The sequence below is a fragment of the Oncorhynchus kisutch genome, unplaced genomic scaffold, assembly GCF_002021735.2.
Source record: "Oncorhynchus kisutch isolate 150728-3 unplaced genomic scaffold, Okis_V2 scaffold3554, whole genome shotgun sequence".
Classification (NCBI taxonomy): Eukaryota; Metazoa; Chordata; class Actinopteri; order Salmoniformes; family Salmonidae; genus Oncorhynchus; species Oncorhynchus kisutch.
The window spans coordinates 393,700-420,641 of NW_022265499.1; the positions used below are offsets into that span (position 1 = coordinate 393,700).

General features: G+C 46.9%; 1 protein-coding gene across 1 annotated transcript; it reads right to left on the reverse strand.

Annotated features, from left to right (window-relative positions):
- Window positions 1–434: 434 nt before the first annotated feature.
- On the reverse strand, window positions 435–26,942 carry LOC109887640 (nuclear pore complex protein Nup50). The gene is made up of 10 exons (XM_031820619.1): window positions 26,792–26,942; window positions 25,764–25,846; window positions 16,515–16,598; window positions 14,555–14,774; window positions 9,614–9,863; window positions 9,229–9,535; window positions 9,139–9,175; window positions 7,216–7,297; window positions 6,350–6,468; window positions 435–700 (listed from the first exon to the last, which is right to left on the reverse strand). Exons 2-10 carry the CDS (start codon window positions 25,830–25,832, stop codon window positions 501–503), a joined length of 1,368 nt encoding a protein of 455 aa, XP_031676479.1. The 5' UTR covers window positions 25,833–25,846; window positions 26,792–26,942; the 3' UTR covers window positions 435–500.

A 26,942-nucleotide genomic window follows, 5' to 3' on the forward strand; every position in this document is an offset into this window, starting at 1 on the left:
TGGGGTAGAGGGGTACAGGACTGGCCCTGGGGTAGAGGGGTACAGGACTGGCCCTGGGGTAGAGGGGTACAGGACTGGCCCTGGGGTAGAGGGGTACAGGACTGGCCCTGGGGTAGAGGGGTACAGGACTGGCCCTGGGGTGGAGGGGTACAGGACTGGCCCTGGGGTGGAGGGGTACAGGACTGGCCCTGGGGTGGAGGGGTACAGGACTGGCCCTGGGGTGGAGGGGTACAGGACTGGCCCTGGGGTGGAGGGGTACAGGACTGGCCCTGGGGTGGAGGGGTACAGGACTGGCCCTGGGGTGGAGGGGTACAGGACTGGCCCTGGGGTGGAGGGGTACAGGACTGGCCCTGGGGTGGAGGGGTACAGGACTGGCCCTGGGGTGGAGGGGTACAGGACTGGCCCTGGGGTGGAGGGGTACAGGACTGGCCCTGGGGTTAGTTGATAGGCAGAAGGGTGGAGTGGGGGCAGCCTGTACCCCCCTCCAGGGGACTCGTCCTCTAAGCTGTCTTCTCCTCCAGTATGTTGTGCAGTTCATCAGCGTCCTCTGCTGTTTTGACCCTGATGAGCATGGCGACAGGGTTGGTAGGGTTGTTGTGGTCCACGACAGGGTTAGGAACACACATCACCATCACGTTGTTCTTTCCCATCCTGGAACAGAGTATGGAGGGCTGGACCATGATGTTCAACAGGATGTTACCTGGAGGAGAGAGAGAGAGAGGGGGGGTGTTATTGATGAGGGCTGGACCATGATGTTCAACAGGATGTTACCTGGAGGAGAGAGAGAGAGAGGGGGGGGGTGTTATTGATGAGGGCTGGACCATGATGTTCAACAGGATGTTACCTGGAGGAGAGAGAGAGAGAGAGAGGGGGGGGGGGGGGGTTGTTATTGATGAGGGCTGGACCATGATGTTCAACAGGATGTTACCTGGAGGAGAGAGAGAGAGAGAGGGGGGGTGTTATTGATGAGGGCTGGACCATGATGTTCAACAGGATGTTACCTGGAGGAGAGAGAGAGAGAGGGGGGGGGGGGGGGGGGGGGGGGGTTGTTATTGATGAGGGCTGGACCATGATGTTCAACAGGATGTTACCTGGAGGAGAGAGAGAGAGAGAGAGAGAGGGGGGGGGGGGGGGTGTTATTGAAGAGGGCTGGACCATGATGTTCAACAGGATGTTACCTGGAGGAGAGAGAGAGAGAGAGGGGGGGGTGTTATTGATGAGGGCTGGACCATGATGTTCAACAGGATGTTACCTGGAGGAGAGAGAGAGAGAGAGAGGGGGGGGGGGGGGTTGTTATTGATGAGGGCTGGACCATGATGTTCAACAGGATGTTACCTGGAGGAGAGAGAGAGAGAGAGAGAGGGGGGGGGGGTTGTTATTGATGAGGGCTGGACCATGATGTTCCACAGGATGTTACCTGGAGGAGAGAGAGAGAGAGAGGGGGGGGGTGTTATTGAAGAGGGCTGGACCATGATGTTCAACAGGATGTTACCTGGAGGAGAGAGAGAGAGGGGGGGGGTGTTATTGATGAGGGCTGGACCAGGATGTTCAACAGGATGTTACCTGGAGGAGAGAGAGAGAGGGGGGGGGGTTATTGATGAGGGCTGGACCATGATGTTCAACAGGATGTTACCTGGAGGAGAGAGAGAGAGAGAGGGGGGGGGGGGGGGGGGGGGGGGGGGGTGTTATTGATGAGGGCTGGACCATGATGTTCAACAGGATGTTACCTGGAGGAGAGAGAGAGAGAGAGAGAGGGGGGGGGGGGTGTTATTGATGAGGGCTGGACCATGATGTTCAACAGGATGTTACCTGGAGGAGAGAGAGAGAGGGGGGGGGGGGGGGGGTTGTTATTGATGAGGGCTGGACCATGATGTTCAACAGGATGTTACCTGGAGGAGAGAGAGAGAGAGAGGGGGGGGTGTTATTGAAGAGGGCTGGACCATGATGTTCAACAGGATGTTACCTGGAGGAGAGAGAGAGAGAGAGAGAGGGGGGGGGGGTGTTATTGATGAGGGCTGGACCATGATGTTCAACAGGATGTTACCTGGAGGAGAGAGAGAGAGAGAGAGAGGGGGGGGTGTTATTGAAGAGGGCTGGACCATGATGTTCAACAGGATGTTACCTGGAGGAGAGAGAGAGAGAGAGGGGGGGGGGGGGGTGTTATTGATGAGGGCTGGACCATGATGTTCAACAGGATGTTACCTGGAGGAGAGAGAGAGAGAGAGGGGGGGGGGGTGTTATTGAAGAGGGCTGGACCATGATGTTCAACAGGATGTTACCTGGAGGAGAGAGAGAGAGAGAGAGGGGGGGGGGGGTGTTATTGATGAGGGCTGGACCATGATGTTCAACAGGATGTTACCTGGAGGAGAGAGAGAGAGAGAGAGAGGGGGGGGTGTTATTGATGAGGGCTGGACCAGGATGTTCAACAGGATGTTACCTGGAGGAGAGAGAGAGAGAGAGGGGGGGGGGGGGTGTTATTGATGAGGGCTGGACCATGATGTTCAACAGGATGTTACCTGGAGGAGAGAGAGAGAGAGAGAGGGGGGGGGTTGTTATTGATGAGGGCTGGACCATGATGTTCAACAGGATGTTACCTGGAGGAGAGAGAGAGAGGGGGGGGGGGTTGTTATTGAAGAGGGCTGGACCAGGATGTTCAACAGGATGTTACCTGGAGGAGAGAGAGAGAGAGAGGGGGGGGGGGGGGGGGGGGGGGGCTTATTAAATTAAAGTTCTATATTAACATACCCAGGTTGGTGTCAGCGGTCTCTAGATAAGGTTTAATAAGGTTTAATAACATACTCAGGTTGGTGTCAGCAGTCTCTAGATAAGGTTGAATAAGGTTTAATAACATACCCAGGTTGGTGTCAGCGGTCTCTAGATACGGTTTAATAAGATTTAATAACATACCCAGGTTGGTGTCAGCGGTCTCTAGATAAGATTTAATAACATACCCAGGTTGGTGTCAGCAGTCTCTAGATAAGGTTTAATAAGGTTGAATAACATACCAAGGTTGGAGTCAGTAGTCTCTAGATAAGGTTGAATAACACACCCAGGTTGGTGTCAGAGGTCTCTAGATAAGGTTTAATAAGGTTGAATAACATACCCAGGTTGGTGTCAGCAGTCTCTAGATAAGGTTTAACCAGGTTGAATAACATACCCAGGTTGGTGTCAGCAGTCTCTAGTTAAGGTTTAATCAGGTTGAATAACATACCCAGGTTGGTGTCAGTGGTCTCTAGATAAGGTTTAATAACATACCCAGGTTGGTGTCAGCAGTCTCTAGATAAGGTTGAATAACATACCCAGGTTGGTGTCAGCAGTCTCTAGATAAGGTTTAATAAGGTTGAATAACATACCCAGGTTGGAGTCAGTAGTCTCTAGATAAGGTTTAATAACATACCCAGGTTGGTGTCAGCAGTCTCTAGATAAGGTTTAATAAGGTTGAATAACATACCAAGGTTGGAGTCAGTAGTCTCTAGATAAGGTTGAATAACACACCCAGGTTGGTGTCAGCGGTCTCTAGATAAGGTTTAATCAGGTTTAATAACATACCCAGGTTGGTGTCAGTGGTCTCTAGATAAGGTTTAATAACATACCCAGGTTGGTGTAGCAGTCTCTAGATAAGGTTGAATAACATACCCAGGTTGGTGTCAGCAGTCTCTAGATAAGGTTTAATAAGGTTGAATAACATACCCAGGTTGGAGTCAGTAGTCTCTAGATAAGGTTTAATAACATACCCAGGTTGGTGTCAGCAGTCTCTAGATAAGGTTGAATAACATACCCAGGTTGGTGTCAGCAGTCTCTAGATAAGGTTTAATAAGGTTGAATAACATACCCAGGTTGGTGTCAGTGGTCTCTAAATAAGATTTAATAACATACCCAGGTTGGTGTCAGCAGTCTCTAGATAAGGTTTAATAACATGCCCAGGTTGGTGTCAGCGGTCTCTAGATAAGGTTGAATAACATACCCAGGTTGGTGTCAGCAGTCTCTAGATAAGGTTTAATCAGGTTGAGTAACATACCCAGGTTGGTGTCAGCAGTCTCTAGATAAGGTTTAATCAGGTTTAATAACATACCCAGGTTGGTGTCAGTGGTCTCTAGATAAGGTTTAATAACATACCCAGGTTGGTGTAGCAGTCTCTAGATAAGGTTGAATAACATACCCAGGTTGGTGTCAGCAGTCTCTAGATAAGGTTTAATAAGGTTGAATAACATACCTAGGTTGGAGTCAGTAGTCTCTAGATAAGGTTTAATAACATACCCAGGTTGGTGTCAGCAGTCTCTAGATAAGGTTGAATAACATACCCAGGTTGGTGTCAGCAGTCTCTAGATAAGGTTTAATAAGGTTGAATAACATACCCAGGTTGGAGTCAGTAGTCTCTAGATAAGGTTCAATAAGGTTGAATAACATACCCAGGTTGGTGTCAGTGGTCTCTAAATAAGATTTAATAACATACCCAGGTTGGTGTCAGCAGTCTCTAGATAAGGTTTAATAACATACCCAGGTTGGTGTCAGCGGTCTCTAGATAAGGTTGAATAACATACCCAGGTTGGTGTCAGCAGTCTCTAGATAAGGTTTAATCAGGTTGAGTAACATACCCAGGTTGGTGTCAGCAGTCTCTAGATAAGGTTTAATCAGGTTTAATAACATACCCAGGTTGGTGTCAGTGGTCTCTAGATAAGGTTTAATAACATACCCAGGTTGGAGTCAGCAGTCTCTAGATAAGGTTTAACAACATACCCAGGTTGGTGTCAGCAGTCTCTAGATAAGGTTTAATAAGGTTGAATAACATACCCAGGTTGGTGTCAACAGTCTCTAGATAAGGTTGAATAACATACCCAGGTTGGTGTCAGTGGTCTCTAGATAAGGTTTAATAAGGTTGAATAACATACCCAGGTTGGAGTCAGTAGTCTCTAGATAAGGTTTAATAACATACCCAGGTTGGTGTCAGCAGTCTCTAGATAAGGTTTAATAACATACCCAGGTTGGAGTCAGTAGTCTCTAGATAAGGTTTAATAACATACCCAGGTTGGTGTCAGTGGTCTCTAGATAAGGTTTAATAAGGTTGAATAACATACCCAGGTTGGAGTCAGTAGTCTCTAGATAAGGTTTAATAACATACCCAGGTTGGTGTCAGCAGTCTCTAGATAAGGTTTAATAAGGTTGAATAACATACCCAGGTTGGAGTCAGTAGTCTCTAGATAAGGTTTAATAACATACCCAGGTTGGTGTCAGCAGTCTCTAGATAAGGTTGAATAACATACCCAGGTTGGTGTCAGCAGTCTCTAGATAAGGTTTAATAACATACCCAGGTTGGAGTCAGTAGTCTCTAGATAAGGTATAATCAGGTTGAATAACATACCCAGGTTGGTGTCAGCGGTCTCTAGATAAGATTTAATAACATACCCAGGTTGGTGTCAGCAGTCTCTAGATAAGGTTGAATAACATACCCAGGTTGGTGTCAGCGGTCTCTAGATAAGGTTTAATAAGGTTTAATAACATACCCAGGTTGGTGTCAGTGGTCTCTAGATAAGGTTTAATAAGGTTGAATAACATACCCAGGTTGGAGTCAGTAGTCTCTAGATAAGGTTTAATAACATACCCAGGTTGGTGTCAGCAGTCTCTAGATAAGGTTTAATAACATACCCAGGTTGGAGTCAGTAGTCTCTAGATAAGGTTGAATAACACACCCAGGTTGGTGTCAGCGGTCTCTAGATAAGGTTTAATAAGATTGAATAACATACCCAGGTTGGAGTCAGTAGTCTCTAGATAAGGTTCAATAAGGTTGAATAACATTCCCAGGTTGGTGTCAGCAGTCTCTAGATAAAGTTTAACAAGGTTTAACAACATACTCAGGTTGGTGTCAGTGGTCTCTAGATACGGTTTAATAAGGTTTAATAACATACCCAGGTTGGTGTCAGCGGTTTCTAGATAAGGTTTAATAACATACCCAGGTTGGTGTCAGCGGTCTCTAGATAAGGTTTAATAACATACCCAGGTTGGTGTCAGCGGTCTCTAGATAAGGTTGAATAACATACCCAGGTTGGTGTCAGCAGTCTCTAGATAAGGTTTAATAAGGTTGAATAACATACCCAGGTTGGTGTCAGCAGTCTCTAGATAAGGTTGAATAACATACCCATGTTGGTGTCAGCAGTCTCTGGATAAGGTTTAATCAGGTTGAATAACATACCCAGGTTGGTGTCAGCGGTCTCTGGATAAGGTTTAATCAGGTTGAATAACATACCCAGGTTGGTGTCAGCGGTCTCTGGATAAGGTTTAATCAGGTTGAATAACATACCCAGGTTGGAGTCAGCGGTCTCTAGATAAGGTTTAATCAGGTTGAATAACATACCCAGGTTGGTGTCAGCGCGGACTAGCAGCTGTGTCTTTCCGTCTGAGGTGGTTTTCAGATGCAGCGTTCCAACTCCCTTTTCCTTGAACTCCGTCTCTTTCTTATAGAACAGTTTACACCTGGAACACACGACTAACGTCAAGTTCCTCGTTTGGAAGATTTCGAAGACAGATCCTACAGATGTATAGAGCTATAATACATCCCATAGACAGATCCTACAGATGTATAGAGCCATAATACATCCCATAATACATCCCATAATGCATCCCATAATGCATCCCATAATGCATCCCATAATGCATCCCATAATGCATCCCATAATACATCCCATAATGCATCCCATAATGCATCCCATAATGCTTCCCATAATGCATCCCATAATGCATCCCATAATGCATCCCATAATGCATCCCATAATGCATCCCATAATGCATCCCATAATACATCCCATAATGCATCCCATAATGCATCCCATAATGCATCCCATAATGCATCCCATAATGCATCCCATAATACATCCCATTGGGTAATTCGAAGACAGATCCTACAGATGTATAGAGCTATAATACATCCCATAGACAGATCCTACAGATGTATAGAGCCATAATACATCCCATAATACATCCCATAATACATCCCATAATGCATCCCATAATGCATCCATAATGCATCCCATAATGCATCCCATAATACATCCATAATGCATCCCATAATGCATCCCATAATGCATCCCATAATGATCCCATAATGCATCCCATAATACATCCCATAATGCATCCCATAATACATCCCATTGGGTAATTCGAAGACAGATCCTACAGATGTATAGAGCCATATTTTAAATGTTTCTGTAAAAGGAGACCTACTTTTTGGAGTAGAACGCGTCAGTCTCCTTAATCTCCTGGACTTCCACTTTGGGAGGTTCATCCGACTCCTCCCCGTTTTCATCTACGGGACGACAAGGAAGAGAAGGACGTTATGAAGAGCAACACTGTTTTAGTCTCTGATAACCAAACGGACAGATGAAACAAAAACATACGGCCTAAATCCACTTTACACTCAGAATATTTACACAATACACTATTTATACAATGACCTTACATGTGAGAGATTTAAATAACTGGGATTAAAAACCTGAATGATTTACATGTGAGCTCAGCCTCTTGAATGTGATAAATTTAAAAAAAAGATTTAAATCACTGGGTATGTTGTCTCTCACTATCAGCACCATATCACCAGGTAACATTCTGAGTATGTTGTCTCACTAACAGCACCATATCACCAGGTAACATTCTGAGTAGGTTGTCTAGCAGCACCATATCACCAGGTAACATTCTGAGTATGTTGTCTCTCACTAACAGCACCATATCACCAGGTAACATTCTGAGTATGTTGTCTCTCACTAACAGCACCATATCACCAGGTAACATTCTGAGTATGTTGTCTAGCAGCACCATATCACCAGGTAACATTCTGAGTATGTTGTCTCTCACTAACAGCACCATATCACCAGGTAACATTCTGAGTATGTTGTCTCTCACTAACAGCACCATATCACCAGGTAACATTCTGAGTATGTTGTCTCTCACTAACAGCACCATATCACCAGGTAACATTCTGAGTATGTTGTCTAGCAGCATCATATCACCAGGTAACATTCTGAGTATGTTGTCTCTCACTAACAGCACCATATCACCAGGTAACATTCTGAGTATGTTGTCTCTCACTAACAGCACCATATCACCAGGTAACATTCTGAGTATGTTGTCTCTCACTAACAGCACCATATCACCAGGTAACATTCTGAGTATGTTGTCTAGCAGCACCATATCACCAGGTAACATTCTGAGTATGTTGTCTCTCACTAACAGCACCATATCACCAGGTAACATTCTGAGTATGTTGTCTCTCACTAACAGCACCATATCACCAGGTAACATTCTGAGTATGTTGTCTATCACTAACAGCACCATATCACCAGGTAACATTCTGAGTATGTTGTCTCTCACTAACAGCACCATATCACCAGGTAACATTCTGAGTATGTTGTCTAACAGCACCATATCACCAGGTAACATTCTGAGTATGTTGTCTAGCAGCACCATATCACCAGTTAACATTCTGAGTAGGTTTGTCTAGCAGCACCATATCACCAGGTAACATTCTCAGTATGTTGTCTATCACTAACAGCACCATATCACCAGGTAACAATCTGAGTATGTTGTCTATCACTAACAGCACCATATCACCAGGTAACATTCTGAGTATGTTGTCTAGCAGCACCATATCACCAGGTAACATTCTGAGTATGTTGTCTATCAGCACCATATCACCAGGTAACATTCTGAGTATGTGTCTATCAGCACCATATCACCAGGTAACATTCTGAGTATGTTGTCTAGCAGCACCATATCACCAGGTAACATTCTGAGTATGTTGTCTAGCAGCACCATATCACCAGGTAACATTCTGAGTATGTTGTCTAGCAGCACCATATCACCAGGTAACATTCTGAGTATGTTGTCTATTACTAGCAGCCCCATATTACCAGGTAACATTCTGAGTATGTTGTCTAGCAGCACCACATATAATATCTAGTCACATGATATCACAGCTGTCGGGACAGTATAATATTTACATTACCCTACATAACACCTTCCATATCGTACCTGTTGTCTAACAGCACCATATCACCAGGTACCCTACATACATAACACCTTCCATATCGTACCTGTTGTCTAACAGCACCATATCACCAGGTACCCTACATAACACCTTCCATATCGTACCTGTTGTCTGGGTGGGGCAGCCTCCGCTTTGGCCCCACTGAAGGAGAAGGCAGGAGGAGCAGCGCCTCCAAACAGGGAGGAGGAGGAGACACTAGGAGCTCCTCCGGTGCTCAGAGACCCCAACACTGAGCTGTTCCCCTTCTGGCCCAAGCTAAAGCTGATGCCAGCGGGGATCGGAGCGGCTGAGCTGTCCCCCTTCTGGCCCAAGCTAAAGCTGATGCCAGCGGGGATCGGAGCGGCTGAGCTGTCCACCGGGGCCGTAGCGCTGCCGTCCTTGTCCTTACTGAAGGAGAACACCGGCACCGTGGCGGTCGGGGCGGCGGCGCTAGAGGAGGGTGCTGGTGGTGTACTGGCTGCCCGCTTCTCTCCACTGGTTCCTCTGCTCTGCTCCTGCTCTCTGAGCCTCCGTCCGCCACCACAGCAGCTCCAGCCACAGCTCCAGTCCCTCCACTCCCTCCGTACTTCTTATCGATGCTGGCCAGGTGCTTTTTCATAGTCCCTGAAGATGGGGTTTAGGTCACAGAGGGGGTTTCCGTTGACGTGCTTGGTGATCCAGTCCCTGACAGAGCAGTTGAGAGCTGTGAGCTGCCTACTGTATTCCTGGTTGTTACCGCTGTTAGAGAAGAGAGAGGAGCTGAGAGACCGACTGGAAACCGCGGGGGAGGAACCATTAGACTGCTGCCCTGTGATGACAGCACTGGAGGGGCCGCTGAATGTTAATGAACCTAGGAGAGGAGGAGGAGGGGGGGAGGAAGAGAGGGGATGGAGGGAGGAGGAGAGGGGATAGAGGAGAGGAGGAGAGGGGAGGAGGAGAGTGGATAGAGGAGAGGAGGAGGGGGGATAGAGAGGAGGAGGGGGGATAGAGGAGAGGAGGAGGGGGGATAGAGGAGAGGAGGGGGGGGTAGAGGGGAGGAGGGGGGGGGATAGAGGAGAGGGAGGAGGGGGGATAGGAGAGAGGAAGGGGGATAGAGGGGGAGAGGAGGAGGGGGGATAGAGGAGAGGAGGAGGGGGATAAGGGGTGGAGGAGAGGGGATAGAGGGGAGGAGGAGAGGGAGGAGGAGAGGGGAGGAGGAGAGGAGGAAGGGGGATAGAGGTGAGGAGGAGAAGGGAAAGAGGGGAGGAGGAGAGGGGATAGAGGAGAGGAGGAGGAGGGGAGGAGGAGAGGGGATAGAGGGGAGGAGGAGGGTGGATAGAGGAGGGGGGATAAGGGGGAGGAGGAGGGGGGGATAGAGGGGAGGAGGAGGGGGATAGAGGAGGGGGGATTATAGGAGGAGGAGAGGGGGATAGAGGTGAGGAGGAGAGGGGATAGAGAGGGAGGAGAGGGGAGAGGAGGAGAGGAGAGGGGATAGAGGAGAGGAGGAGAGAGGGGGATATAGGGAGAGGAGGAGGAGAGGGATAGAGGAGAGGAGGAAGGGGGATAGAGGTGAGGAGGAGAGGGGATAGAGGAGAGGGGATAGAGGAGGGGAGGAGAGGGGATAGAGGAGAGGAGGAGAGGGATAGAGGAGAGGAGGAGAGGGATAAGGGAGGCGGAGAGGGGATGATATAGAGGAGGAGAGGGGATAGAGGAGAGGAGGAGGAGAGGGGATAGAGGAGAGGAGGCGGGGGATAGAGGGGAGGAGGGGGATAGAGGAGAGGAGGAGAGAGGGGATAGAGGGGAGGAGGGGAGGGATAGAGGAGAGGAAGGGAGGGGATAGAGGAGAGGAGGAGATGGGATAGAGGAGAGGAGATAGGGAGAGGAGGAGGGGGGATAGAGGAGAGGAGGAGGGGGATAGAGGAGAGGAGGAGAGGGGGGATAGAGGGGAGGAGGAGGGGGATTAGAGGGTGAGGAGGAGGGGGGATAGGGGATTCCTAGAGGGAGAGGAGGAGGGGGATAGAGGGGAGGAGGAGGGGGATAGAGGGGAGGAGGAGGGGGGGATTAGAGGAGAGGAGGAGGGGGGATAGAGGAGAGGAGGAGAGGGGATAGAGGAGAGGAGGAGAGGGATAGAGGAGAGGAGGAGAGGGATAGAGGAGAGGAGGAAGGGGGATAGAGGTGAGGAGGAGAGGGGATAGAGGAGGAGAGGGGATAGAGGAGAGGAGGAGAGGGGATAGAGGAGAGGAGGAGAGGGGATAGAGGAGAGGAGGAGGGGGGATAGAGGGGAGGAGGGGGATAGAGGAGAGGAGGAGAGGGGATAGAGGAGAGGAGGAGGGGGGATAGAGTGAGGAGGAGGGGGGATATAGGAGAGGGGAGAGGAGGAGAGGGGATAGAGGGGAGGAGGGAGGAGAGGGGATAGAGGAGAGGAGGAGGGGGATAGAGGAGAGGAGGAGAGGGGATAGAGGGGAGGAGGAGGGGGGATAGAGGAGAGGAGGAGAGGGGATAGAGGGGAGGAGGAGGGGGGATAGAGGAGAGAGGAGGGGGGGATAGAGGAGAGGAGGAGGGGATAGAGGAGAGGAGAGGAGGAGGGGGGATAGAGGAGAGGAGGAGAGGGGATAGAGGAGAGGAGGAGAGGGGATAGAGGAGAGGAGAAGGAGAGAGGGGATAGAGGGAGGAGAGGGGATAGAGGGGAGGAGGAGGGGGATAGAGGGGAGGAGGAGGGGGATAGAGGGGAGGAGGAGAGGGGATAGAGGAAGAGGAGGAGGAGAGGGGATAGAGGAGAGGAGGAGGGGGGATAGAGGAGAGAGGAGAGGGGGGATAGAGGAGAGGAGGAGGGAGGAATAGAGGGGAGGAGGAGGTGAAGAGAGAACGAGAATGTAAACGTTCCAGCAGAGAGAAGCCGTGACACCTCACAGTAGCCTTAAGGCTTCAGCGTGAGTCACCTGGCGCCTAGCAACACAACGACTGTGTTGCCATACCTTCCTCCTTTCGCTTGAATAACAAGAAGGGGGAAAAGGCAATAGTACCGTTTGTCCATCTTGAGATGCCGTAGTCGGTAAACACTTCCTCAAAATAACTCAAGAAATATATATTTCTCCATCTGACTAGGATGTTTGGTGCAAGTATTTCTCAAGTGAAAAGATTTGCATGAAAGTAGCCTATCATTGAATGACAAAACAGATCTATGAAGAATCATACCGAAGACCAAAACAGCACAAAATGGCGTCATCATAAATGGACAAACTGTTTCAGATGGGAAGTCTGCGGACGCCCACAGTATGCCCTGTGTTTCAGATGGGAAGCACACGGACGCCCGCAGTATGCCCTGTGTTTCAGATGGGAAGCCTGCGGACGCCCGCAGTATGCCCTGTGTTTCAGATGGGAAGTCTGCGGACGCCCGCAGTATGCCCTGTGTTTCAGATGGGAAGCACGCGGACGCCCGCAGTATGCCCTGTGTTTCAGATGGGAAGCCTGCGGACGCCCGCAGTATGCCCTGTGTTTCAGATGGGAAGCCTGCGGACGCCCGCAGTATGCCCTGTGTTTCAGATGGGAAGCCTACGGACGCCCGCAGTATGCCCTGTGTTTCAGATGGGAAGCCTACGGATGCCCGCAGTATGCCCTGTGTTTCAGATGGGAAGTCTGCGGACGCCCGCAGTATGCCCTGTGTTTCAGATGGGAAGCCTGCGGATGCCCGCAGTATGCCCTGTGTTTCAGATGGGAAGTCTGCGGACGCCTGCAGTATGCCCTGTGTTTCAGATGGGAAGTCTGCGGACGCCCGCAGTATGCCCTGTGTTTCAGATGGGAAGCCTGCAGACGCCCGCAGTATGCCCTGTGTTTCAGATGGGAAGCCTGCAGACGCCCGCAGTATGCCCTGTGTTTCAGATGGGAAGCCTGCAGACGCCCCGCAGTATGCCCTGTGTTTGACAGTAGAGAAGAAGAGCTGTGTGGCTGTGACAGCACCACACAGAGCGAGAGACAGAGAACGAGAGACGGAGAACGAGCACGTCCTAGACTGACTGACTACAGGAGCATTTCTGTTCTGTCATTCTGCCCTCAGGCACCACACTGGGAGAGGAGCTGACACACACAGTGAACCCCACTGACTCAGCTCCATTATCCTGTAATATCAGATCCACACAGGGAACCCCACTGATTCAGCTCCTTTAACCTCATACCAGATCCACATTGGAAGCCCCATGATTCAGCTCCATTATCCTGTAATATCAGATCCACAGAGGGAACCCACTGATTCAGCTCCATTATCCTGTAATACCAGATCCACACAACGAACCCCACTGATTCAGCTCCATTAACCTGTAATACCAGATCCACACAACGAACCCCACTGACTCAGCTCCATTATCCTCATACCAGATCCACACAGGGAACCCCACTGATTCAGCTCCATTAACCTCATACCAGATCCACAGAGGAAGCCCCACTGACTCAGCTCCATTATCCTGTAACACCAGATCCATAGAGGGAACCCCACTGATTCAGCTCCATTAACCTGTAATACCAGATCCACAGAGGGAACCCCACTGATTCAGCTCCATTAACCTGTAATACCAGATCCACACAACGAACCCCACTGACTCAGCTCCATTATCCTCATACCAGATCCACACAGGGAACCCCACTGATTCAGCTCCATTAACCTCATACCAGATCCACAGAGGAAGCCCCACTGATTCAGCTCCATTATCCTGTAATACCAGATCCATAGAGGGAACCCCACTGATTCAGCTCCATTATCCTGTAATACCAGATCCACACAACAAATCCACTGATTCAGCTCCATTATCCTGTAATACCAGATCCACACAAAGAACCCCAGTGATTCAGCTCCATTAACCGGTAATACCAGATCCACAGAGGGAACCCACTGATTCAGCTCCATTAACCTGTAATACCAGATCCACACAAAGAACCCCACTGATTCAGCTCCATTATCCTGTAATACCAGATCCACAGAGGGAACCCACTGATTCAGCTCCATTATCTTCATACCAGATCCACAGAGCGACCCCCACTGATTCAGCTCCATTATCCTGTAATACCAGATCCACAGAGGGAACCCCACTGATTCAGCTCCATTATCCTGTAATACCAGATCCACACAACAAACCCCACTGATTCAGCTCCATTAACCGGTAATACCAGATCCACAGAGGGAACCCCACTGATTCAGCTCCATTATCTTGTAATACCAGATCCACACAACAAACCCCACTGATTCAGCTCCATTATCCTGTAATACCAGATTCACACAACAAACCCCAGTGATTCAGCTCCATTAACCGGTAATACCAGATCCACACAACGAACCCCACTGATTCAGCTCCATTATCCTGTAATACCAGATCCACACAACGAACCCCACTGATTCAGCTCCATTATCCTGTAATACCAGATCCCGCTCAACAATGGAGGATTTTCAACTCGCTTTCACAAGTTATCCTACCGGACTTGCACATTAATTGATCGGACTTGCACATTAATTGATCGGACTTGCACATTAACTGTACAACAGGTTTCTACCCCCCCAAACAATCAGTCTCTTACCTGGTGTGGTGGTCTTGGTGGCAGTAGGCGAGGTGAACCCGGTGAGGGCTGGAGTGACAGGTTTGACACTGTTCCCATTGGACAGCCCAGACAGGGGTTTAAACCCTACCCCATTCCCGAACCCGGAGAAGGCTGTGATCCCCTCAGCGGCTGGCCCGGTTCCCGATGTAGGGGCCAGGGAGAACCCTTTAAACACTTTGAATGCTCCTCCACTCTGCCCCTGTACGCAGAGAAGACAAGAAGGAAACTGTATTCACTAGGGAACTGGATGCTTCTATCTCCCTCCATTAGGCTAAAACATCACTGGAGGGGTCTCTTTAAAAAGAGTCCTGGCTTCCAAGTAAGCAAGTACTGCTTGCCTTGGGTTAATGTAATGCTGGAAGGAAGGAAGGACTGCTTGCCTTGGGTTAATGTAAAGCTGGAAGGAAGGAAGTACTGCTTGACTTGGGTTAATGTAAAGCTGGAAGGAAGGAAGGAAGGAAGGAAGTACTGCTTGCCTTGGGTTAATGTAAAGCTGGAAGGAAGGAAGTACTGCTTGCCTTGGGTTAATGTAAAGCTGGAAGGAAGGAAGGAAGGAAGTACTGCTTGACATGGGTTAATGTAAAGCTGGAAGGAAGGAAGGACTGCTTGCCTTGGGTTAATGTTAAGCTGGAAGGAAGCACTGCTTGAATTGGGTTAATGTAAAGCTGGAAGGAAGTACTGCTTGAATTGGGTTAATGTAAAGCTGGAAGGAAGTACTGCTTGCCTTGGGTTAATGTAAAGCTGGAAGGAAGGAAGTACTGCTTGCCTTGGGTTAATGTAAAGCTGGAAGGAAGGAAAGACTGCTTGAATTGGGTTAATGTAAAGCTGGAAGGAAGGAAGGAGACACTGCTTGACTTGGGTTAATGTAAAGCTGGAAGGAAGGAAGGAAGGAAGTACTGCTTGCCTTGGGTTAATGTAAAGCTGGAAGGAAGGAAGGAAGGAAGTACTGCTTGCCTTGGGTTAATGTAAAGCTGGAAGGAAGGAAGGAAGGAAGTACTGCTTGCCTTGGGTTAATGTAAAGCTGGAAGGAAGGAAGGACTGCTTGACTTGGGTTAATGTAAAGCTGGAAGGAAGGAAGGAAGGACTGCTTGACTTGGGTTAATGTAAAGCTGGAAGGAAGGAAGTACTGCTTGCCTTGGGTTAATGTAAAGCTGGAAGGAAGGAAGTACTGCTTGCCTTGGGTTAATGTAAAGCTGGAAGGAAGGAAGTACTGTTAGTAGGTAGCCTACGTCACCCAGGTCAACAGCTAGTCACACACACACAGACAGCATGCATGCTAGTGCCCTTGGGCGTTGGTTAGTCAGTCAGGCAGCCTACGTCACCCAGGTCAACAGCTAGTCACACACACACAGACAGCATGCATGCTAGTGCCCTTGGGCGTTGGTTAGTCAGTCAGGTAGCCTACGTCACCCAGGTCAACAGCTAGTCACACACACACAGACAGCATGCATGCTAGTGCCCTTGGGCGTTGGTTAGTCAGTCAGGTAGCCTACGTCACCTAGGTCAACAGCTAGTCACACACACACACAGACAGCATGCATGCTAGTGCCCTTGGGCGTTGGTTAGTCAGTCAGGCAGCCTACGTCACCCAGGTCAACAGCTAGTCACACACACACAGACAGCATGCATGCTAGTGCCCTTGGGCGTTGGTTAGTCAGTCAGGTAGCCTACGTCACCCAGGTCAACAGCTAGTCACACACACACAGACAGCATGCATGCTAGTGCCCTTGGGCGTTGGTTAGTCAGTCAGGTAGCCTACGTCACCTAGGTCAACAGCTAGTCACACACACACACAGACAGCATGCATGCTAGTGCCCTTGGGCGTTGGTTAGTCAGTCAGGCAGCCTACGTCACCTAGGTCAACAGCTAGTCACACACAGACACAGACAGCATGCATGCTAGTGCCCTTGGGCGTTGGTTAGTCAGTCAGGCAGCCTACCTCTGAACCAGCAGCACGACGCTTGGCCTTCTTGATGGGCCGGCTCTTCATCACATCATCACTAGCGATGGAAAATGTCCCTGCCTGATGAACACCATCACAACACTATTAGAAATAGGATCAAATATGTACAACACATCCTTACTCTGCTATATAGTCCAGGTAATATGTACAACACATCCTTACTCTGCTATATAGTCCAGGTAATATGTACAACACATCCTTACTCTGCTATATAGTCCAGGTAATATGTACAACACATCCTTACTCTGCTATATAGTCCAGGTAATATGTACAACACATCCTTACTCTGCTATATAGTCCAGGTAATATGTACAACACATCCTTACTCTGCTATATAGTCCAGGTAATATGTACAACACATCCTTACTCTGCTATATAGTCCAGGTAATATGTACAACACATCCTTACTCTGCTATATAGTCCAGGTAATATGTACAACACATCCTTACTCTGCTATATAGTCCAGGTAATATGTACAACACATCCTTACTCTGCTATATAGTCCAGGTAATATGTACAACACATCCTTACTCTGCTATATAGTCCAGGTAATATGTACAACACATCCTTACTCTGCTATATATTTTAATTACATTTTATTTTATTATTTCACCTTTATTTAACCAGGTAGGCTAGTTGAGAACACCTTTATTTAACCAGGTAGGCTAGTTGAGAACACCTTTATTTAACCAGGGAGGCTAGTTGAGAACACCTTTATTTAACCAGGTAGGCCAGTTGAGAAACACCTTTATTTAACCAGGTAGGCTAGTTGAGAACACCTTTATTTAACCAGGTAGGCTAGTTGAGAACACCTTTATTTAACCAGGTAGGCTAGTTGAGAACACCTTTATTTAACCAGGTAGACTAGTTGAGAACACCTTTATTTAACCAGGTAGGCTAGTTGAGAACACCTTTATTTAACCAGGTAGGCTAGTTGAGAACACCTTTATTTAACCAGGTAGGCTAGTTGAGAACACCTTTATTTAACCAGGTAGGCTAGTTGAGAACACCTTTATTTAACCAGGTAGGCTAGTTGAGAACACCTTTATTTAACCAGGTAGGCTAGTTGAGAACACCTTTATTTAACCAGGTAGGCTAGTTGAGAACACCTTTATTTAACCAGGTAGGCTAGTTGAGAACACCTTTATTTAACCAGGTAGGCTAGTTGAGAACACCTTTATTTAACCAGGTAGGCTAGTTGAGAACACCTTTATTTAACCAGGTAGGCTAGTTGAGAACACCTTTATTTAACCAGGTAGGCTAGTTGAGAACACCTTTATTTAACCAGGTAGGCTAGTTGAGAACACCTTTTACCTTTTAACCAGGTAGGGCTAGTTGAGAACACCTTTATTTAACCAGGTAGGCTAGTTGAGAACACCTTTATTTAACCAGGTAGGCTAGTTGAGAACACCTTTATTTAACCAGGTAGGCTAGTTGAGAACACCTTTATTTAACCAGGTAGGCCAGTTGAGAACACCTTTATTTAACCAGGTAGGCCAGTTGAGAACACCTTTATTTAACCAGGTAGGCTAGTTGAGAACACCTTTATTTAACCAGGTAGGCCAGTGGGTCTGGTGACGAATATGTAGCGAGGGCCAGCCGACTAGAGCATACAGGTCTCAGTGGTGGGTGGTATAAGGGGCTTTAGTAACAAAACGGATGGCACTGTGATAGACTGCATCCAGTTTGCTGAGTAGAGTATTGGAAGCTATTTTGTAGATGACATCGGCGAAGTCGAGGGTCGGTAGGATAGTCAGTTTTACTAGGGTAAGTTTGGCGGCGTGAGTGAAGGAGGCTTTCTTGCGAAATAATTGTGACCGTAGTAACTCGGGGCTAACCTCGTGACCGTAGTAATTCGGGACTAACCTCGTGACCGTAGTAACTCGGGACTAACCTCGTGACCGTAGTAACTCGGGACTAACCTCGTGACCGTAGTAACTCGGGACTAACCTCGTGACCGTAGTAACTCGGTGCTAACCTCGTGACCGTAGTAACTCGGGGCTAACCGCGTGACCGTAGTAACTCGGGGCTAACCGCGTAACCGTAGTAACTCGGGGCTAACCGCGTGACCGTAGTAACTCGGGGCTAACCGCGTAACCGTAGTAACTCGGGGCTAACCGTGTAACCGTAGTAACTCGGGGCTAACAGTGTAACTGACGGTTATAGATGAAGACCTTCATGAAAATGAACAGTAAAAAATCTATTAAAAACGGCTGACTGAAGACGGGGCCGATCATTCGTGCGGATGAGTCAGTTTCTGTAGTAACATGGCCTTAAACATGATCAAACTGTTGCTCCTTGCTGAAACAAGCAACAAATAATTATTCGGTTCCCACAATGCAGCAGCAGCACACATGTAGTTATGAAATAGAATGAATAGAACAGGCTTGGAACCTCTAACCCTGGTAAATAGAATGAATAGAACAGGCTTGGAACCTCTAACCCTGGTAAATAGAATGAATAGAACAGGCTTGGAACCTCTAACCCTGGTAAATAGAATGAATAGAACAGGCTTGGAACCTCTAATCCTGGTAAATAGAATGAATAGAATCTCTAACCCTGGTAAATAGAATGAACAGAACCTCTAACCCTGGTAATATGACTGGTAAATAGAATGAATAGAACCTGTAACCCTGGTAATATGACTGGTAAATAGAATGAATAGAACCTGTAACCCTGGTAATATGACTGGTAAATAGAATGAATAGAACCTGTAACCCTGGTAATATGACTGGTAAATAGAATGAATAGAACCTGTAACCCTGGTAATATGACTGGTAAATAGAATGAATAGAACCTCTAACCCTGGTAATATGACTGGTAAATAGAATGAATAGAACCTCTAACCCTGGTAATATGACTGGTAAATAGAATGAATAGAACCTCTAACCCTGGTAATATGACTGGTAAATAGAATGAATAGAACCTCTAACCCTGGTAATATGACTGGTAAACTCATGGCTGCCTGGTATTGTGATGCAATCATTTCCATGGTAATGTAGAATGAATAGAACCTGTAACCCTGGTAAATAGAATGAATAGAACCTGTAACCCTGGTAAATAGAATGAATAGAACCTGTAACCCTGGTAAATAGAATGAATAGAACCTGTAACCCTGGTAAATAGAATGAATAGAACCTGTAACCCTGGTAAATAGAATGAATAGAACCTGTAACCCTGGTAAATAGAATGAATAGAACCTGTAACCCTGGTAAATAGAATGAATAGAACCTGTAACCCTGGTAAATAGAATGAATAGAACCTCTAACCCTGGTAAATAGAATGAATAGAACCTGTAACCCTGGTAAATAGAATGAATAGAACCTGTAACCCTGGTAAATAGAATGAATAGAACCTGTAACCCTGGTAAATAGAATGAATAGAACCTGTAACCCTGGTAAATAGAATGAATAGAACCTCTAACCCTGGTAAATAGAATGAATAGAACCTGTAACCCTGGTAAATAGAATGAATAGAACCTGTAACCCTGGTAAATAGAATGAATAGAACCTGTAACCCTGGTAAATAGAATGAATAGAACCTGTAACCCTGGTAAATAGAATGAATAGAACCTGTAACCCTGGTAAATAGAATGAATAGAACCTCTAACCCTGGTAAATAGAATGAATAGAACCTCTAACCCTGGTAAATAGAATGAATAGAACCTGTAACCCTGGTAAATAGAATGAATAGAACCTGTAACCCTGGTAAATAGAATGAATAGAACCTGTAACCCTGGTAAATAGAATGAATAGAACCTCTAACCCTGGTAAATAGAATGAATAGAACCTGTAACCCTGGTAAATAGAATGAATAGAACCTGTAACCCTGGTAAATAGAATGAATAGAACCTGTAACCCTGGTAAATAGAATGAATAGAACCTGTAACCCTGGTAAATAGAATGAATAGAACCTCTAACCCTGGTAAATAGAATGAATAGAACCTGTAACCCTGGTAAATAGAATGAATAGAACCTGTAACCCTGGTAAATAGAATGAATAGAACCTGTAACCCTGGTAAATAGAATGAATAGAACCTGTAACCCTGGTAAATAGAATGAATAGAACCTCTAACCCTGGTAAATAGAATGAATAGAACCTCTAACCCTGGTAAATAGAATGAATAGAACCTGTAACCCTGGTAAATAGAATGAATAGAACCTGTAACCCTGGTAAATAGAATGAATAGAACCTGTAACCCTGGTAAATAGAATGAATAGAACCTGTAACCCTGGTAAATAGAATGAATAGAACCTCTAACCCTGGTAAATAGAATGAATAGAACCTGTAACCCTTGTTTATTCAAATGATGTTCACTGATGTGGCTCAAACAATGGAATGTATTATTTGTAACGTCTGTAGAGTTGAATCAACAAATAACAGCACAGGGTACACTTCCTGCTTTTACTTCCTGCTTTTACTTCCTGCTTTTACTTCCTGCTTTGCTCCAAGGTAAAAAAAAACAAGGTTACAACAACGTAATAACTCCCATCAGGAAGCATTTGAAAATAAAACAAATTCATGGGACCAGTTCAGTTGATAACTACTTGCGCCGTTGCTAATTAGCAACGCCGGTCCCATGAATCGCCAAATTATGGGATATTAGAACACCTCTGTCTTATTAACCTTGTAATCTTCAGCCTAGACGTTAGCTAGCTGGCTAGATGGTTGTCTCTTTTCTCACATTAGCTTCAATGCTATTTTATTTCCTTACCAACCTCATGATCTGTTTCAGACAGCTTGCCTTCTGCCGAGGCAGCGTAGCTCCAATACCTGAGCTGATCACATGGTTGATTCAGAGAGGTAGAACCTCAAACATTATTGTGAAGCCGGTGTCTTTAACCTTCAAATATTATAACCTAGCTTTACTCCTGTGGGGACACTCAACATGGCCGCCAGTCCTGCCATTATGCCAACCCCCGTTCTAGTCATTCTATTTCTATGGCAGCACATGCGGTCAGGAGCAGAGGAGGGGAGAAAATGTGTTTAAAAAATTAATAAAATAAAACTCATAAAACTAACTCATACGTAGACTGATGTCATTTGGCTGAGTAACCCTCTATACCAATCACTGAAGGCCTATCCAACCAGCTCTCTAGCTCCTGAGTAACCCTCTATACCAATCACTGAAGGCCTATCCAACCAGCTCTCTAGCTCCTGAGTAACCCTCTATACCAATCACTGAAGGCCTATCCAACCAGCTCTCTAGCTCCTGAGTAACCCTCTATACCAATCACTGAAGGCCTATCCAACCAGCTCTCTAGCTCCTGAGTAACCCTCTATACCAATCACTGAAGGCCTATCCAACCAGCTCTCTAGCTCCTGAGTAACCCTCTATACCAATCACTGAAGGCCTATCCAACCAGCTCTCTAGCTCCTGAGTAACCCTCTATACCAATCACTGAAGGCCTATCCAACCAGCTCTCTAGCTCCTGAGTAACCCTCTATACCAATCACTGAAGGCCTATCCAACCAGCTCTCTAGCTCCTGAGTAACCCTCTATACCAATCACTGAAGGCCTATCCAACCAGCTCTCTAGCTCCTGAGTAACCCTCTATACCAATCACTGAAGGCCTATCCAACCAGCTCTCTAGCTCCTGAGTAACCCTCTATACCAATCACTGAAGGCCTATCCAACCAGCTCTCTAGCTCCTGAGTAACCCTCTATACCAATCACTGAAGGCCTATCCAACCAGCTCTCTAGCTCCTGAGTAACCCTCTATACCAATCACTGAAGGCCTATCCAACCAGCTCTCTAGCTCCTGAGTAACCCTCTATACCAATCACTGAAGGCCTATCCAACCAGCTCTCTAGCTCCTGAGTAACCCTCTATACCAATCACTGAAGGCCTATCCAACCAGCTCTCTAGCTCCTGAGTAACCCTCTATACCAATCACTGAAGGCCTATCCAACCAGCTCTCTAGCTCCTGAGTAACCCTCTATACCAATCACTGAAGGCCTATCCAACCAGCTCTCTAGCTCCTGAGTAACCCTCTATACCAATCACTGAAGGCCTATCCAACCAGCTCTCTAGCTCCTGAGTAACCCTCTATACCAATCACTGAAGGCCTATCCAACCAGCTCTCTAGCTCCTGAGTAACCCTCTATACCAATCACTGAAGGCCTATCCAACCAGCTCTCTAGCTCCTGAGTAACCCTCTATACCAATCACTGAAGGCCTATCCAACCAGCTCTCTAGCTCCTGAGTAACCCTCTATACCAATCACTGAAGGCCTATCCAACCAGCTCTCTAGCTCCTGAGTAACCCTCTATACCAATCACTGAAGGCCTATCCAACCAGCTCTCTAGCTCCTGAGTAACCCTCTATACCAATCACTGAAGGCCTATCCAACCAGCTCTCTAGCTCCTGAGTAACCCTCTATACCAATCACTGAAGGCCTATCCAACCAGCTCTCTAGCTCCTGAGTAACCCTCTATACCAATCACTGAAGGCCTATCCAACCAGCTCTCTAGCTCCTGAGTAACCCTCTATACCAATCACTGAAGGCCTATCCAACCAGCTCTCTAGCTCCTGAGTAACCCTCTATACCAATCACTGAAGGCCTATCCAACCAGCTCTCTAGCTCCTGAGTAACCCTCTATACCAATCACTGAAGGCCTATCCAACCAGCTCTCTAGCTCCTGAGTAACCCTCTATACCAATCACTGAAGGCCTATCCAACCAGCTCTCTAGCTCCTGAGTAACCCTCTATACCAATCACTGAAGGCCTATCCAACCAGCTCTCTAGCTCCTGAGTAACCCTCTATACCAATCACTGAAGGCCTATCCAACCAGCTCTCTAGCTCCTGAGTAACCCTCTATACCAATCACTGAAGGCCTATCCAACCAGCTCTCTAGCTCCTGAGTAACCCTCTATACCAATCACTGAAGGCCTATCCAACCAGCTCTCTAGCTCCTGAGTAACCCTCTATACCAATCACTGAAGGCCTATCCAACCAGCTCTCTAGCTCCTGAGTAACCCTCTATACCAATCACTGAAGGCATATCCAACCAGCTCTCTAGCTCCTGAGTAACCCTCTATACCAATCACTGAAGGCATATCCAACCCCCTCTATACCAATCACTGAAGGCCTATCCAACCCCCTCTATACCAATCACTGAAGGCCTATCCAACCAGCTCTCTAGCTCCTGAGTAACCCTCTATACCAATCACTGAAGGCCTATCCAACCAGCTCTCTAGCTCCTGAGTAACCCTCTATACCAATCACTGAAGGCCTATCCAACCAGCTCTCTAGCTCCTGAGTAACCCTCTATACCAATCACTGAAGGCCTATCCAACCTCCTCTATACCAATCACTGAAGGCCTATCCAACCCCCTCTATACCAATCACTGAAGGCCTATCCAACCAGCTCTCTAGCTCCTGAGTAACCCTCTATACCAATCACTGAAGGCCTATCCAACCTCCTCTATACCAATCACTGAAGGCATATCCAACCCCCTCTATACCAATCACTGAAGGCCTATCCAACCCCCTCTATACCAATCACTGAAGGCCTATCCAACCAGCTCTCTAGCTCCTGAGTAACCCTCTATACCAATCACTGAAGGCCTATCCAACCAGCTCTCTAGCTCCTGAGTAACCCTCTATACCAATCACTGAAGGCCTATCCAACCAGCTCTCTAGCTCCTGAGTAACCCTCTATACCAATCACTGAAGGCCTATCCAACCCCCTCTATACCAATCACTGAAGACCTATCCAACCCCTCTATACCAATCACTGAAGGCCTATCCAACCTCCTCTATACCAATCACTGAAGGCCTATCCAACCCCCTCTATACCAATCAGTGAAGGCCTATCCAACCCCCTCTATACCAATCACTGAAGGCCTATCCAACCAGCTCTCTAGCTCCTGAGTAACCCTCTATACCAATCACTGAAGGCCTATCCAACCCCCTCTATACCAATCACTGAAGACCTATCCAACCCCTCTATACCAATCACTGAAGGCCTATCCAACCTCCTCTATACCAATCACTGAAGGCCTATCCAACCCCCTCTATACCAATCAGTGAAGGCCTATCCAACCCCCTCTATACCAATCACTGAAGACCTATCCAACCCCTCTATACCAATCACTGAAGGCCTATCCAACCCCTCTATACCAATCACTGAAGGCCTATCCAACCCCTCTATACCAATCACTAAAGGCCTATCCAACCCCCTCCATACCAATCACTGAAGGCATATCCAACCCCCTCTATACCAATCACTGAAGGCATATCCAAACCCCTCTATACCAATCACTGAAGGCCTATCCAACCCCTCTATACCAATCACTGAAGGCCTATACAAACCCCTCTATACCAATCACTGAAGGCCTATCCAACCCCCTCCATACCAATCACTGAAGGCCTATCCAACACCCTCCATACCAATCACTGAAGGCCTATCCAACCCCTCTATACCAATCACTGAAGGCCTATCCAACTTCCTCTATACCAATCACTGAAGGCCTATCCAACTTCCTCTATACCAATCACTGAAGGCCTATCCAACCCCTCCATACCAATCACTGAAGGCCTATCCAACTTCCTCTATACCAATCACTGAAGGCCTATCCAACTTCCTCTATACCAATCACTGAAGGCCTATCCAACCCCCTCCATACCAATCACTGAAGGCCTATCCAACCCCTCCATACCAATCACTGAAGGCCTATCCAACTTCCTCTATACCAATCACTGAAGACCTATCCAACACCCTCTATACCAATCACTGAAGACCTATCCAACCCCTCTATACCAATCACTGAAGGCCTATCCAACTTCCTCTATACCAATCACTGAAGGCCTATCCAACTTCCTCTATACCAATCACTGAAGGCTTATCCAACTTCCTCTATACCAATCACTGAAGGCCTATCCAACACCCTCTATACCAATCACTGAAGACCTATCCAACCCCTCTATACCAATCACTGAAGGCCTATCCAACCCCTCTATACCAATCACTGAAGGCCTATCCAACCCCTCCATACCAATCACTGAAGGCTTATCCAACTTCCTCTATACCAATCACTGAAGGCTTATCCAACTTCCTCTATACCAATCACTGAAGGCTTATCCAACTTCCTCTATACCAATCACTGAAGGCTTATCCAACTTCCTCTATACCAATCACTGAAGGCCTGTAAACTGTGTATTATTAGACAGACTATAGTAGTATCAGTGAGGCAGTAGAACCACAGTGCAGCAGCCAACCTCCTCTCCCTCATCCTCCTGATCCCAGTTCCGGTCAGTCAGCTCTTTGTCGGCAATCCTCTTCGCCATGGCAACGCTGCTCTCTGGTAGACAACACAAGACATGAGTCAACACACAAATGATTCAACGGTGATCATTAATAGCAGACTTCAAAATGTATGTACAAGTATACTATAAACAAATACAATAAAACACTAGAGAATCTCAATAACAATATTTCAACATCTGGGACATTGGACGAACATAATTAACTACAGTAAACAGCAAACTAAGTTAACTACAGTAACTAGTTGATTAAGGTGAGTGCCTTTCCCCCTATGTCCTGTTAGACTGAGTTGATGTAGTTAGTTATAGTTAGTTATGTAACACGTTGATACTGATTTAAGTCACAAACTGTTGTACAAAGAGACAGAAAAGTGTAGGACAAAAGAAGAGCCCGTATGTGTTGTTGTTTAGTGAATAGTTATGGGCTCGCTAATGATGAAATATCAACATAGGTAACTTTAGCTTGCACCATTAGGATGTCGAAATGCCTGGTAGTAACTAGATGTACTACTAGTTAACTAAGTAACGTTACATATTATCGAGTACGTATTTTCTCTTCTGGCTAAGGATAATTTGGCCAACCATCTGTGGGTGGATTTCCCTTCTCTAATGTTAGCCAACTCTAAATGTTTGTCAATATCAAAGACAATAGTAGTTAGCGGACTATAAAAAGTTCGGCGAAATATCAGTTGCCGGTAACAACACGGGTTACTTATGTATCTAACAAGTTAGCTAGTTCGCTAACCAATTTAGCAACTTGCTATTTTTTGGCATGATATATTTGGTACCTTTTAGTCACACGTGGTGCAGAGTAACAGTAGAGTGTATTTTGCGTGTTTAGCATGGCCCTATAATGTGATTTATTCCATGCTAGCTACAGTAGCACCACCATCAACAATATGAACAGCCATGAAGTCTCCTGCTAGCTGTGTTGATAGGCTAACTACTGCTCCGATGTCATTGAATATATAAAAGAAACATACCTTTTTTCCCCCCTTTAATTAAAATGTTCGATAACAACTGCCCTTTGATAGCAAATCAATTCCAAATGCTACTAAACTTGGAATAATCGCTGGTTGTCCGATCAGCGAAGAAGAGGAGGCAAAGCGAGAGGTTTTACTCCGCCCATCGGAA